At 51.3% G+C, this 14,384-nt stretch overlaps 1 protein-coding gene across 5 annotated transcripts in view; it reads right to left on the bottom strand.

Annotated features, from left to right (window-relative positions):
* Nucleotides 1–14,384, bottom strand: part of HOMER3 (homer scaffold protein 3) — a 38,959-nt gene that overhangs the window by 4,463 nt on the left and 20,112 nt on the right. For 3 of the 5 annotated variants that reach the window (XR_015707348.1, XR_015707349.1, XM_087769548.1), the window contains exons 2-9: nucleotides 12,019–12,163; nucleotides 9,952–10,108; nucleotides 8,906–9,037; nucleotides 8,358–8,465; nucleotides 4,762–4,883; nucleotides 3,705–3,861; nucleotides 1,725–1,835; nucleotides 714–794 (exon numbers count right to left, since the gene is read on the bottom strand). Coding sequence is in view for 3 of the 5 variants with exons in the window: in XM_087769548.1 (XP_087625674.1) it covers nucleotides 714–794; nucleotides 1,725–1,835; nucleotides 3,705–3,861; nucleotides 4,762–4,883; nucleotides 8,358–8,465; nucleotides 8,906–9,037; nucleotides 9,952–10,108; nucleotides 12,019–12,032 (882 nt within the window). In the remaining 2 variants the exon portion in view is untranslated. The remainder of the gene's footprint in view (nucleotides 1–713; nucleotides 795–1,724; nucleotides 1,836–3,704; nucleotides 3,862–4,761; nucleotides 4,884–8,357; nucleotides 8,466–8,905; nucleotides 9,038–9,951; nucleotides 10,109–12,018; nucleotides 12,164–14,384) is intronic. The other 2 variants (XM_087769549.1, XM_009466221.2) reach the window with 1 other exon arrangement.

Here is a 14,384-nt window from a genome sequence, read left to right as displayed (position 1 = left end):
GACCTCCCTATCTTGAGCCACAGCACCCTGGCATGCGCATGCATGCGAGCACATGTTCCCCAAACCCAGGCATCTGCCCGCAATTTGCAAAGGTGTATAAATGCAGATCTCCTCGCATGCCTATCATCCCCAGGTCTGATGGCATTTGATGTCTGGAGATATTTTTCTGCCATGAAAGGCAGTGCCTGTGTATGGGGCTGAGCCCTGCAGCAGATCCCCTTGCTCAGTAGCTCGGAGGTAAATACAGGCAGGCAGTGCCCCCAGAGACTGCACAACAGATCGTGCTTCCATCTGTGTCCTTGCCCTGAGGTGCAGAGCAGCTTGCATCCCTCCTGCCAGCCAGACTGAGTCAGAGCTCAGCTCCTCTGCCACCCCTGTCCATCCAGCAAGCTAAGCAGGACTTCAGAGAGATGGAGGGTCACAGGACATCACAGGCCCTGCTCCAGTCCATGTCAGGGGCTACTGCAAGCGCTAGAGGAGAGTACGTGAAGGCTGGGTTTGCTATTGCCTGCTGATTGTGCCCCATGTCATATCTCTGAGGGAAACAGAGAGGGTGGAAGAAGGCAGAGACACAGACAAGGACCTGTTCCCATGATCCAGAGGCAGAGAGAGGCGTGGCAACTCTGCGGCATTCACTCCTTGGCTCAAAGGAGAAACGGGGACGGATCCCTCTACTCTTCGGTGCAGAGGTGTCCCCAATCTGCCATCCTTACCTGCAGCTTCTGCAGTGTCTCCTCACGCTCGCCCTCTGCTTCCCATCGGCTACACTTCTGGCTCTTCAGCATCTGAATCTCCTAAAACACAAGGAGGAAGAGCATCATGTCAGACCCACGCCTGTCCCAGTGGGGCCAGCTCCCACCACATACCCCAACCAAGGCCCCTTCCCTCTTTCCAAGGATCACCTAACCACACTCAGCTCCAAATTTTAATACCTCCCGTTCTGACCTTCTACTTCTGCTGTACCTGCTGCCTCCCTCTAAGCTGTTAGTCCCTAATCACGATGACCGGCTGAGTGCCAGCAAGGTTCAGTGGTCCCTGCACCCTGCTGCATCCTTGCTCAAGATCAGATCCCAGGCTCAGCTGTTGGGTGAAAGCCTTTGCACACCTTTGCCTTGCCCCCGCGTTCTTCCTCTAGCCTGAGTAGCTCTGGGGAGGGGGGAGAGGTCTCTTCTCACTAAGGATCAGGAACCCCAAAATACCTCCCCTCCCCTCCCCAATCCCTGCTTTGTGGCTCCAACCCCAGGGCTCTGTCCACCCACCCTGCTGAAGCACGGCCACCAGAGAGCCTGCAGATGTGCAAATCAGACTGATCCTCTCCACATCTCCCCTCCTTCACAGCCTCTGTAATTAAAACTCTGCTTTAAATCATTCATTTAAGTGCAGCGAAAGAGAGAAGCAATTACTACACTGGAGGCTAACTGCAGCTGCAGATGGCTGAGAGGGGAAGGGGTAAGACACATCCCTGCTGTTTGTGCAGCGGCTGAGGCTCTCCACTCAAGGCTATTTGCCTGGGAAACTCCCAGCACTTTACTCTCACTCAGCTTTGCCTCTCTGGGAAGGGAGATCACCAAGGGGGCTGCGCTGGCTTACGGAGGCTCCTGGCTTGCAGAGGCAGCACGTGCAACAGCACGAGGGGCCCTCACACAAGCCGTAATGACAGAGAGCACGCTGGTGACTGACAGGCCACCCAGCTTCAGGCTTTACTCTGCTTTGTGGGGTATTACCTCATCTTTAGCCTTGATCAGTAGTTCCAGCTCCTCCAGGGTTTGGCTCAGCTCTTCCTTGTTGTTCTCGCTGGAGGAATCGTGAGCACCCTGTGACTCCAGTTCTGCTACCTACATGGAAGCAGGCACAGGGAAAGTGCGCTCAGAGATACAGGAATGTCCTGACACCTTATCACCCACAGTCATTCTCTGTCATGCTTTGGCTTCCTTGCAAACCCAACCAGGCTTACAACAGGATAGCAGCTCCCACCCTGGGGCTGTTTGGAAAAGATTCTCTCCTTCTGCTCTGCATAGATCACACACAGAAACACATGGCGGCAAAACTCTGTCTAGAGACTCTGTCTCTGCTTTCTCCTGCAGTCTTGTACTTCCAGCAAAGCCTGACTGGTGGACATCAAGCACATGAGCCTACAGCCCATAGAAATGGCTAGATCCAGCTCCATTTATGTCCCTGGGCAGAGACTGCCGACGGCAAGGGAGTTACTGCAGCTCAGCCACAGGTTTGCCCAAGCGTGCTCCCCATTCCTGAAAAATTCAGCCCAGTGGCTTAGATTATTCATGAAGAGAAGATTCATTTTTAAAAGCTCATCAGAAGGTCTGCCGCAGCTATTGCCGGGGCCCCAGCTCTCACAGGGCCTGCACTGAGCTCTGCAAGTGCAGCTCCTGCGATGGGTACTCTCACATAGATGGGGCTCGGACCCTGGTGTGACACTTTCCCACGAGCAGGGGCAGCACTGGCTGGACTGGGCCTCTGCCGGAGTCCGTGTAAACAGGGGTTGTGAGCTGTCAGGCTCATGGGGTCATGGCCAGAATCAACCAGCTCTGGTCCCAAAACGCTCTGGTTTAGGGACAATAATCCAGATGTTTCACTGAGTTACAGTTTCTTCTGTGATTCTGCAAAAGTCCCCAGTGGCTGCCCTTCACCCAAGGCTCATGAAATCCTCACTCCTAGCTGGGAGAACAGCCACCAAACAGCTGAGTATGCACAGAGCAGCGGCAGGGAAAAGGCAGCTCATCCCAGCCCCAAAACCACACATATACGTACGCACAACCAAGATCTCTGCTATACCTAGGGCAGGCTCCTGCTGTAGAGGAGAAAATTTGTTCCGTGCAGCTCTTTTACTGTCTGACTCCAGCACTGAGAATTAGCAACGGGCACAGTGAATCCTGGGGGACAGCTGTTTACTGCACAGACTGGCCACACAACAGCCATCAAGTGAAAACTGCTGTTAATTGCTATAAATCCCTGCTGTCTTTTGAATGAGCTATCTAGAAGTGAAATGGCTTTATGCCGCCTTCTCCAGGGCTCCAGAGTCCTTTCCCAGCCAAACCCCAACTGTCCTAAAACCCTTTCCCAAGTTACTCCGCAGTTCTTCCCTCCCAACAACCCCAACTGTGACTGTCACTCCTCTGCCCAGATGCACACAGGCCTCCTCAGTTGATCTGCGACCTCTCTGATATTACATACGTCAAAAGATCCTATTATTCCAACCGAACAAGGGCTTGTTTGTACTGCGCCACCCGGGTTTCATGATGTTGCAGCTTGGGTTCGAGCTAATTATAGCAGATAGAGCAATCTTCATCCTTCCCGTCAGCAGCCAGCAGATTGCCCTGATGCCCAGCTCAGTGGGGGCACAGGCCTTACTCAGTACTGCTGGCAGCTGGGAACTACCCCCAGACAATCTGAAGGGAAGCTGCTATTTTTTGACTTTGCCCTCTGGTTTCCTCCCTTTATCCACGGGGACTCAGCACACCCCCAACTTGCTCTGCAGAAAACAGGAGCTCTTGTGAGAGCTCCCCGGTTACATGGCCTTATTCCTTGACATATTTTCCCTGCCAGGCTCATGCAGCATCCTGGATTTCCTTCTCATCTCCTGCTGACACCCATGGAAACTGATGGGAGAATGGGGTCAAGGGCACCATCTGGCTCTGGGACAGGCTTTCCTCTGACCTGCTCTGCAAGTGCCCTCCTGCGCTCACCCGCTGCCGCAGCGTTTCCGTCTCCTCCTGATAAGCAGCCAGCTGCTTCTTCCACTGGTCCACGTTGGCGTTGGCTTCATGGAGAGCAGCCACGAGCTTGTTGTTGTTGTCCTGGAGGCTGAAGAATTCAGCCTCCCACTGGACCTCACTCACTGAACTGTGTGAGAGAACAGGGGAAATGTGCAGGAGAGCGTAAGAGAGTCTCAGCATGAAGGCTTCTTCCCCTGGTAGTAACATGCACTGAAACCATGGTCTTGGAAGTGCTGGGCAGCTCCCTGTTTTCTATTTGGCTTTCATATCACTTCCCAAATTTAAATGCTTCTTCCAGCCCTGAATCTGCATCTCTTTCCTTTATCCCTGGATAATATTTGACTTTGAGGCCATGTGTGCTTGCTTGAAACTGCAGAAACCATACTGCGAGATTAATGGGGTGGGGGAGATACAGCTACTATAAAGGAGCTTTGCAATGTGGGACTGTGAATCCATTTTTAAAATCTTTGTTAGATCTGAGTTTGCTTTGAATAAAACCCTACCACCCCAGACTCAGGAGAAGGTAGCAAAGGACACTTGCTTTTGATTTAAAAATATTCTAAGTGTTCAGCCGGGAGCTCAACGGGAGCCACGGGGCAGAATCCAGCCCAGAGTCTTTTGAACAGACAAAGAGCGGAAGCAGCAGAGACTTTGCTGGAATCATCAGGGGAATTAACACAAATGCAGCCCTGGGCCAGCTGGAAAAGTGTGAACATCTTCTGGTATCACAAACTACTGATCTGTGGATAACTGGCATCAACTCATCCCTGCTGCGGGCACAAAGCATTCTCCTTCCCACGCTGCCTGAATGGCAGATTTCACCTCCGAGCTGGAATAACTTTAACTGGGGAAGAGGGGAAATTGGTACGGTGGAGGGGTTGAGCAGCAGCGGATGTGGGGCATTAATCAGCTACCTAAAGAAGTAGCGTTGGGTCAAAAGCATTTGGGGTGACAAGGACATGCACCAAATCATGACAGAATAGACGGTTTAGGAGTCAGGAGCAGAGAGTACTTGTAGCAGCCTTACCCTTCGGAAAGCATCTTCTTCAGCCGCTCCTTCTCTGTTGTTATCTCAACATCGGCACTTTGGCTCCGGAATAGTTTATCTTCTCCTGGCCCATTGGAGCTGATGATGGGGCTGGGAAGTACCTGGGGGATGAGGAAGAGGTGGTTATCACACAGCAGCGAAGACAGGCCATGTGGCCACAAGGTCTCTGCAAACTCATTCACAGCCCAGGTTCACAGGGCTAGTTCTCAGTCCCTGCACTCTTGTCAGAAACGCTGGCCTTCAGTCCTAGCTCGTAGGTAGCGCTGCGCTTATCTACGAGGCAAGGGGTGGCAGAGATCCTCGCGCATGGCTCAGCAGCACCAGTCATGGCACAGCGATGACTGCGGAAGCTATGCGGACACAGGGCTTTCTCTTGGATAGGCAGGTTAGTGCTCAGCCCTTCCAGCAGCTGTCTTGCTGCCATGTCCTCCCGTTCCCTGTCTCCATGCCACGCTGGGGCAGCGATCCCAGTGCACAGACACCCTGAGCAGGTGGGCTCGCAGCTTGCACGCACCAGCTATTCCTCCCTCCCGACTCAAGGTACTGAATTCTCTGGCCCTGAACTTCCCCTTGACAAATGCCAGCGATGTTACAGCCCGTAACCCGAGGCCCGCGGCTGTGCACCACACTCCGAGCTGCTCAAGCTGGCCGTTTCAGAGTTTTGCTGAATTCTTATTAAGATTTTCTTGCTGGCTCTTGGAGCAGTGGAAAGACTCAATAAACTCTAAACACAGACCTGCCTGGCCACCTGGGTTCAGTCACAAGTCCAGCTTCTGTACCTTGAATTAAGACACCACGTGCCATTGGGATAGCGTTTCTCAAGCTCAAGGGAGGGAAACTCTTCTATTGCTCAGATGACTGTGGCACCCACTTTCCAAAGGTGCGGGAGAAGAAACTGTCAGCCCCTCCAGCAAAGTATACTCTTCTCTACGGCTCCATATTCCTGCGTGCATCAGAGCTAGCAGAGACAAACAATTCGTCCTCCCAGGCTGGAGGGAACTGACAGCGGAGCAGAGATGAATATGCAGAAGCCAAAGCAGACTTTACATCCTCCGGCCCCTCCAGAAGACCCTGACTGCAGTCTCCTCTCACAGCCGGGAAGGAGCTTGGCACGGACAGGGCAAACTGAGCTATAAAAAGACTCTCTGAGCAATGAGTCGCTGGGATCCTAAGTTGGGGGCTGTGAGACCAGGTGGCTGGTGAGCCTGCTGGAGTTGATAGGTAGCCCTCAAATGCCTGTGGTGAGGACAGCCACCTGCCTTCAGAGTCGGCTGACATCTATAAATAGAGCCAGACAGGGCCAGGAGATGTATTGCATGAAGCCTTCCAGAGAGTGATTGAGAAGCAAGACCTGCAAAACGCAGCCCTGCCTGACCTTTACCACAAGGTGGGGAAACTGAGGCAGGGAAGGGGCAGGAGTTTCCTGTTCTGGTGTGTTGAGCCCCTGTGAGTCCAACTGAAACTGAAAACAGTTGAAGATGCTCCACACTGTTTTGTTGCTTACATTATACTCTGTGATGGGGATGCTAAATGGGATGGAGATTGGCCTAAAAAGGTACTAGAGGACAGAAGAGAGCTGCTATCCTGGGATTTCCCCAGCTCTGAAAATCTGAAGCCTAGGTAAACTAGTGCAGATGCAGAAAATGAGGGAGCCCTGATTTAATTTCAGGAGACAGATCTGCTCTCTGCTCACTTGCAAACAGAAACACAATCAATTATTCAAGGATGAAGCTCATGTTTGAAGCTCTACTAACGTAGAGACTGCGCACCAGCAGTGGGACAGTGGGAGAAGGGCTGATGGGCTGATGTACGGACAGGCTGGGGAAGGCAGGACAACATCTGCATGCCCACATGGCAGGGGACACTGCCTGTGTCACTGTGTCAGCAGGCTGGCTGCCGGATGGCTGCAGGCAGGGGCCATGCTCTCCCACGAGAGACGAGGCAGGCTGAATGGGAAGAGTGAGCGCGGGTTCCCATTGTGGCAGTTTTAGCGCTGCTGAGTTAGGTAAGAACAGGGCCTGAAGTCATTTCCCTGATCTGTGTTTAACCTTCACCTTCTGACCTCCTCATCCCTTCTGTTGCAAGTTGCCATCGCAGCACAGGGGAGATGAACGTGTTCGTTTGTGGCACCTGATGAGTTCTGCCTGGTGTAAACAGGATAAGAGGGACTATCTCTACTCCCAGCCTCCATCTCCTGGCCAGGTGTGCTGGGAGATGGAAGCTGCACCTGGCCATAGATCTCTGTCTTGGGCAATTATTATTGACCATAGTCTTTTACCTAAAACTTTGGTTCTGCTATGAATGCTCCACTCTACGCCCTTCTTCATTTGCCACCCATTAGGATGGGGTGCAGAGCTAGCAGGAGCCAAAAGCTAGGCAGATTTTCCCCATTTTTGCACCCCACATGACATTTCCAGTCTCTGCAGAGCCCCCACCTCCACCTCCCCCTCTTTTTCCTGCAGGCCAAGGTACTGTTCACACTCCCTCCTCCTCCTCTGCTGCCACTCCATCTGTACTCAGCCCAGAGAACGCAGCGTCCTCCGTCCTACAGCTCCTCTGCTACTGCCAGGAGCTCTGGGAAATGCAGAGTCACCTCTGGAGTGAACTGTTTGGGAGGACACCTTTGCCATCAGCACTGAACTGCTTCCCCATGGGAAAAAGCAGCGTAGAGCCCTCCACAGCTTATCCTCTCCCCTCCATCCCCCTGCTGCTGGAGTTGGTTTAGCTATACAGAGAGAAAGGTAACAATTGCAAATGCAACACACGTGAGAATGATCTGTGATGGGCTTACGCTTTCTGGCTTGGTCTCTTGGGGGAAAGAAAATTGAGTGACTGGCTGTCATGCGTGCAGTTCTACCTTAGGGGAGAGCTCCCAAGGAGGGGATTGATTTCTGCTCTCACAGCACAGCTTCTCTTCCACAGTGGAAATATGACAGAAACAGCAGAAGCCTAGCCAGCACTCCTCAGTCACCAAGTCTAAGAAATCACTTTGTCTTTCCACGGACCCCCGTGGACAGCACCATCACCTATCAGAGACACTTGCAGAAGAACCCCCTGCAGCCCCAGAAAAGGAAGAAAAATGGTTGGAAATGCCAGGTGTCTTCCTTCCTATGATCTTCAACCAGGTGACATGCACTCCTACATGCTACTTGCCTGTTACTGTCACACTGAGCCCAGGGAGAGCCAGCAGCTCTAAAGGGAAAAAGAAGCACAACAAAAAACACCAAACCAAAAAACACCAACCACCACAACAAAAAAACCCTACACCTCCAGCATGGCTTTATAAGACATGGAATGGTTTTGGTAGTTTAACTGGCAAAGAGGGAGGAGCGTGAACCTTCCCAGGAGCTCCACTTAAGCACTAATTAGTTAATCTACTTCATGTGTTTCAGTAGTGACCTCAGGGCCACAGGTGTCATCAAATGTGAGGCTCCAACCTCAGTGTCTGGCAAGAAAGCTCTCGGAGAGAAAGGGACGAAAGCAAGAAGTTACTAGAGGAGATCAGCACAGTGGCCATTTCCCTAGCTGTCATCGCTCTGCCGTGAGCTTTACTCGTGCCTCTTTCCAAGCATTACCTGGTGAGATGTGATATTCAGGGCCGGATTGGTCAGCTCTGTTTTATCCTGGGACTTCTCCCTCGCCAAACGGGCTGCTTCTTTCACTTCCTGGAACTTCTCTGCAAACTAGAGGGGAGCAGAAAAGTCACTCCAGTGCTACGCCGAAATGCGGAACGACCTAGAATTGATGCCTGGGTTACTCCTCCTTTTGCAACTTCATTCAACGTGCTTATTGATTTCTCTTCAACTAACAATAAAATTCAAGAAATAGCCCCTTCCTGCCCCTGCCCATGATTCTGGCACTCAGGGCTGTGAGGTTAGCTAAACAGCAATGACAGAAATTGAGCCCGAAGTCCTAATTCAATTTGTGACGCTCAAAACACTCTGCAAGTATTACTTTAAAGCTCTTCCTAGCATCTTTGCATCTTGCATTAGATTTTAGCACGGTGGGAACAGCATTACATCAGGTTCCTAAAGCCTTTTCTCCAGAGGCTGATCTGCCCTTCAGGGTTTCAGGGATGTTCCCCCTGCTAGCATCAGGTTTCTGCCAGCACCTGCAGCATTACCTGGGAGAGATGTTGCTCCGAAGCAAAGCCCAACCCATACACTGTGTTGGCTCGGCTGTCTGCCCATTGTCCAAATTTCTGGGACGTCTTTGTGAAGGTCATGTTGGGGGTAATAGTGCTGTTGATGATTGCCTGCAGAGAGAGGCAACAAGGAGAGTCAGAGCAAACTCCAGCCTGCTGCCCTGGGGTGGTGGCGTGGGACTGATCACTGTAATCCCTGTGTACTCCAGGAACTAGGGGTACAAAGCTCTGGCTTTTAATCTATAAGATAACAGGTCGGCCTTTCGGTGACCAAAACTCTAGTCTGGCTATGTGACACAAACAAATCTCAATCATCTTGTCTACTGAAAAAGAAAAAAAAACCCAACACCTCAGTATCATCAGTTTCCTCCATTGCTGGAAAAGAAGATAAGAGACAGCGTGTCTCTGGGGACTTAACAACTTACTGATGTTCTCCATTTTCATGGCAAGTAAGAGAAAAAAAAAAAAGGCTTAAACAGCAGTCAGGACTAGCTATTACGAAACACTCTCTGCTGGCTAGGGTGGCAACAATATAAGTTGCCTGGGAAGATTGCCGAATCTCTGCCATTGGAGGTCTTCAAGAACTACTCAGGAAAATGCCTATCAAGAACAGTTTAGGGAGAGCTAATCGCATTTTGTGGAAGTGACTGAGCAGACTACCTCTGAGACTCCCTCAGCCTGTCTGTCATGTCATTCTATCTACAGGGGTTGGTTTCAGTGCAGGATAAAGGCTCTCAGAAAAAGCTTTTGTTTTGCATGCATGGGGGGTGAGAGAGTGGGGCAAGGAGGGAGGACATCAGACCCTAGGGCACATTTTTCATCAGCACAGATTCTAGTGTCTAACACTAAATACACTTGAGCATGGAGGCAGTGTTTTACCTTCCGTTCCCTGCAGTGAAGATGCTAGAGTGCCAATGCTGAGAACCGACCAACTTGACACCAAAAACACCAACACCAGAACAGACTTTGGCTGGAGAAAAACCTGCTGTCAAAGCTGTGTGATGCTGTCAGCAAATGCCCCCTACCTTGGTGCCCCCCACACTGATGATCCGGTACACGTTGCGTGTGGCATCGTAGAAATAGGAGACAGTCAAAGCGTGTTTGCTGGCGGGGATCCAGTTCCGTTTGGTGGCAGGGTCGATCTGGAAAACATGGGCCCTGGTGCTGAAGATTGGCTGCTCCCTGCAAGAGAAATGAACAGGGCTGTCAGGGCAGAGGGGAAGCTGAGTAACGGGGGAAGCGCATCGGCTTCCTGGCACTGGTGTTGCATTATGCGTCGCCAGCAGCACTTCTGCTATTCGCCTCCTCTCCAGGGATCTGAGACGCTAGGTGCTAAGCGCTGCAGCCCCCAAGGGCGCAGCACCTCTCAACCAGCAGCCCTTCGCTGAGCCTCTGCGCAGGGAGCAGCAGCTCCCCACTGTATGGGCTGGTATCATCTCCTGTCCCTTCTTATTAGGGGAGTTATGACCCAAGTTCGCCATTATTGCTGTGAGTTGCTTTTCCAAGACCTCTGGGCTTCTCTGTGCTCTCCACAGGAGCCCTCCACATCCTTGGCACTCTTCTAAAGCCCATTTTAGAAGCTGGGGGACCCCTGGCTGATGCCCCTGCAACGCAAAAGCCCAGGGCTGTCTATGCCTCCTACTTGCCCACCATCCAGGCAGCATGACGACAGCAGCTTCACTGCACACTAGCGACCTTGGTCTATGAAAATACCCTTGGCACAATACCAAAGCTACCAAGGGTGTTTAACTACAGGTACAGGTCTTTACCTTCCTCTAGAGCTTCTCTGTCCTCCTCTGCAGTCTTCAGACATTTCCAAAGACCACAGCCTGGTCACGCCAGCAATAACAGACCATGCCCTCAGGTTAGGAGGTCTTATACGCACACTCACCCAAGGACGGGCACGAAACTTGCAAGCAGAAGTGCAACCAGGACATCACAATCTCATGTTTGGGGCACACCAGATGGCCCTACACAACACAGCCAGCGTGGCAGAGTTATGCTAATGATTAGGGGTTATATTATTTTTAGCCTGACTTGAAGCTTTCTTTCACCATCCCTTGGCACCTTAGTGGTCAGTTCACGGCAACTTCACCAGGTATATGATTTCTCTGATTGCTGTATTATTTGTACTTCATAGGATATCTCCGAGCTCTAGGGAAATGGATGGATGGAGGATGTGTTTGGGATGTGAGCATAAAAAGCGCCTTCCCCTCAGCACAGCTCTTCCTCCCTTGACTCACACTTGGGAAGCGCATCCTGCAGCGAGAGGTCACATCGCAGGATTAAAAGCAAGTCACTTAACAATGAATTGAAGGAAACACTTCACCACACAATGTGCAGCTGCTGCAAGAAAGCACTGAATCGAGCACTGCCTGGATTTTGTAAGCAGGAGTATCTGAGCTGAAATAAGGAGGTGAATCTCAGACATCAGGATGTAACTTGAGCGTTTCAGGAGGCAGGAAGGAATGTTTGCATGACACAACAGTCCAGGTGCATCAGGCCTTGGGGTCTTTGTTTGACTTTGATTAAAACCCAAGGCACCGGCCGTTGCCACACTCCTTACTGAAACCCAGTGAAATCTGATGTGGTTGAAAACATCCCGCACCCCCATGACAGCTGCAAACAAGGCAAAGTCACAATCCTGCTACATGCGAGCTCCCAAAATCATTTCTATTTCCTCCCCATTCCAAGTCCTCACAGCTGCAGTGAGCAGACCTTCCCATCAATCCAAAGACAACTGTACCTGGTGCTTTCTGAACCCATCACCAAAACTTAGGAAGGAAATGAAATGCTCCCTCCCAGTTACAAGCCTGTTCCCAGGTTACAGCCCTGGCTCAAATCTCTTGTTCAGAGGCAGACTGCACGAGGGTCTAAACCAGCCCCTTCTCAGCATCCTCTCTGGCTAGTTTTATTCATTCACAGCCTGGTTTTGGAATAAGATTCAAATTTTCCAGGCTCCACTAACAGGTACTAAATTTTACATGGATCAGGACTTATCCTTTGAAACAGAGTAGGGAAAAACTCATGTTTCTGCACCTTAACCCCCAAGTCCTGGGCTAGTGTCAGAAAGAAGAGAGGAAGGACATTACCTAGTTGTTGACATTTGTTAGTAAGGGTAAGACAGACTACAGGCCAGTGGAGTTAGTATGCGTCTCTCCTCCAACAGCTTCCTTCTCAGGTCTCCTAGCTGGACTGAGGCTCCTTTTTGGTTTTGCCTCCACAGTGATTCATTTCCTAGCGATGGAAAAGTCAGCTGTTATTTATCACACAGAGCACAGACAGAGCGTTCAACCAGGCAGCGTTCAGGGGCTTCGTTTGTCCCAAACTCACACAGCTTGTAATGTGTAATGCTTTCTCACCACCGAACAAGTTTTCTTCCCTGTCATGGGAGATAATTGGGTGAGCTGTGTAACTGGAGTAAATCCCTTTGGCAGCAGGCGCTGGCTGTTGGGAGAGGGCCACAGAGGAGCCTGGAAGGCTCTAGTGTTTCCAGTCACACACACGTGATGCTGGCTGCATGACGGAAAACCCTCCTCAGAGATCACCCCTCACACGCACGGCAGCTATTCCTGTGCTCGCTATTCATCAGTGAGCTCTGCACCCAGAGCCAATGGAAACCATCCTGCTGACTGCAGCAGGTTTCGGACCAAGTGATGTTTCAAACGGCCCCCTGCCACGCACGCCGACGGAGCTCTCCGACATTCCCGGAGATAACCCTTCTCTGCCTGCAGAGGCACCGGGGAATTCACCCACCATGAGGACTCCCTCTCCTGTGCTCCACGGAGCCAGGCACGATCCCAGAGCCCCTGCGGCTGCCCTGTGCTGCCTCCCCACGCCATGAGAGACAGCCGTGCTATTCATTTGCTTTGTAAATTAGTCCCTGCAGTAAATGGTCCCCACCCTGCTCTCCCCATATCAACTGAGACTGCACAGCTCAACAAGGGAGCAAAAGGGTGAGAAAGAGAATTTGCATGATGAAGGGTGCCTGTAGAAGGGGTAGAGAGCCCAGATCTCCCAGCCTCTCTGCTAAGTCTGCCTTCAAGCAGGTCGACTCAGAGTGTCTTAATACTTGGAAAACCCCACTGCCTTCCTACTAATCACTCCAAGACAGGAGAGGCGCAGGAGGCCACTCAGATGTCAACTGTCCTGTAATTACAGTGTCACTAACCACAAAAGCCAGCATTACTTTCCTTCTGAGCACCAGGAGTAGAAAATAAAATGCCACTGGAAGGCCTGTCAGACAGAAGAAAGCCCATCTTCGCAGGGATTACCTTATGCTTTTTCCACTCGAATGAGGCTGACTTGGCTGCTCCCTCGCCCAACACACAGCCCCCGGGGCACGCACGCTCTTTTCCTGGTCTCAGGTACACTAAAATATGCACCGCTGATGGTGTTGACGGGGAAGGGTGCTCTACTTTTTGTGCCTTCACATAATCACTGCTGTCTCGACACTTCTCATACATTTGTTCATGCCTTATGGTCTTCCCTGGAGCAACAAAACTTTGTGCTGTCTGTGAGAGGTCTATCCCTTCCAGTTACAAATGGGAAAGTTTCGCAGACTCTCCAAACAGGCCTGCTGCCAGTTACACCAGATGTGCTCTGCTTCCAACAGATAGCAACCTGGCTCCGACAGCGGCGGGGCTTGTCAGCAACTTCACCTGCCTGCCTGGTGCCAGGGAGGGAACTCCTGCCTCCGTCTCCCTCCAAGGGAAGCGAACTACTCAGAATCTCCTGAAATTATCTTTCACGCCTCCCCTTTCCTCACTGCAAATGGGAACAGTTGCTGCCAACTTGCGTGTCCCGAATAACGGCGACTGGAGATTGCTTTATGAGGCCAGCATGTTATTGCCTTCTCACAACCACCTGAGCATAGTGCCAGCCTGGCGTGGGGACCGTGCTTTCTAGGAAGCAGTTGCTTAAGCTCTGGAGGTAATGCTCAAGGAGAGCTTTGTGCTCTGCCTGGGAACAGCACAGAGATGTTCATGCTCCTTTTGCAGTGCTTGTGCAGGGAAAAAAGTCTTTGTTTGTTTTAAATCCATCAAATGATACAAATTGTATCCAGCTGGTACAAGAATTTCATTGTCGAGGTTACTGGTTAGCCTGGAAACCTGCCTTTCAGTACTCACTTGTCTGACAAGCTTAAAGCAAACGCTACAAAACAAAAGCTCTTCTAGAATCTGAGTGGTGGAGCACAACAAAAAACAGACAGAAAGAGCAGGCAGCAATGCAAACCGAGAGAAGCAAGAAAGTCTGCACATCTGGGGCACATCTCCAAGAAGTCACGAACAGCTTATTAAATGGAAAAGGCCTCTACCTCACCCTTTCAACGATTCCTTTCGCGGGAAAGAAGCACGGCAGGGTTTGACACAGCTCAGCCCAGCTGAGTGGAGTAGCAAGGTGGGGACGCAGGCCGGACCGCGGGCGCTGGCGTACGTGCTGAGGGCAGTTCAGAGCA

Source organism: Nipponia nippon, unplaced genomic scaffold, assembly GCF_047370975.1.
Source record: "Nipponia nippon isolate SJK-2023a ecotype South Korea unplaced genomic scaffold, ASM4737097v1 scaffold_31, whole genome shotgun sequence".
NCBI classification, from domain to species: domain Eukaryota; kingdom Metazoa; phylum Chordata; class Aves; order Pelecaniformes; family Threskiornithidae; genus Nipponia; species Nipponia nippon.
Note: the sequence above shows the minus strand (reverse complement) of the source record. Positions and strands in the feature narration are given on the sequence as shown.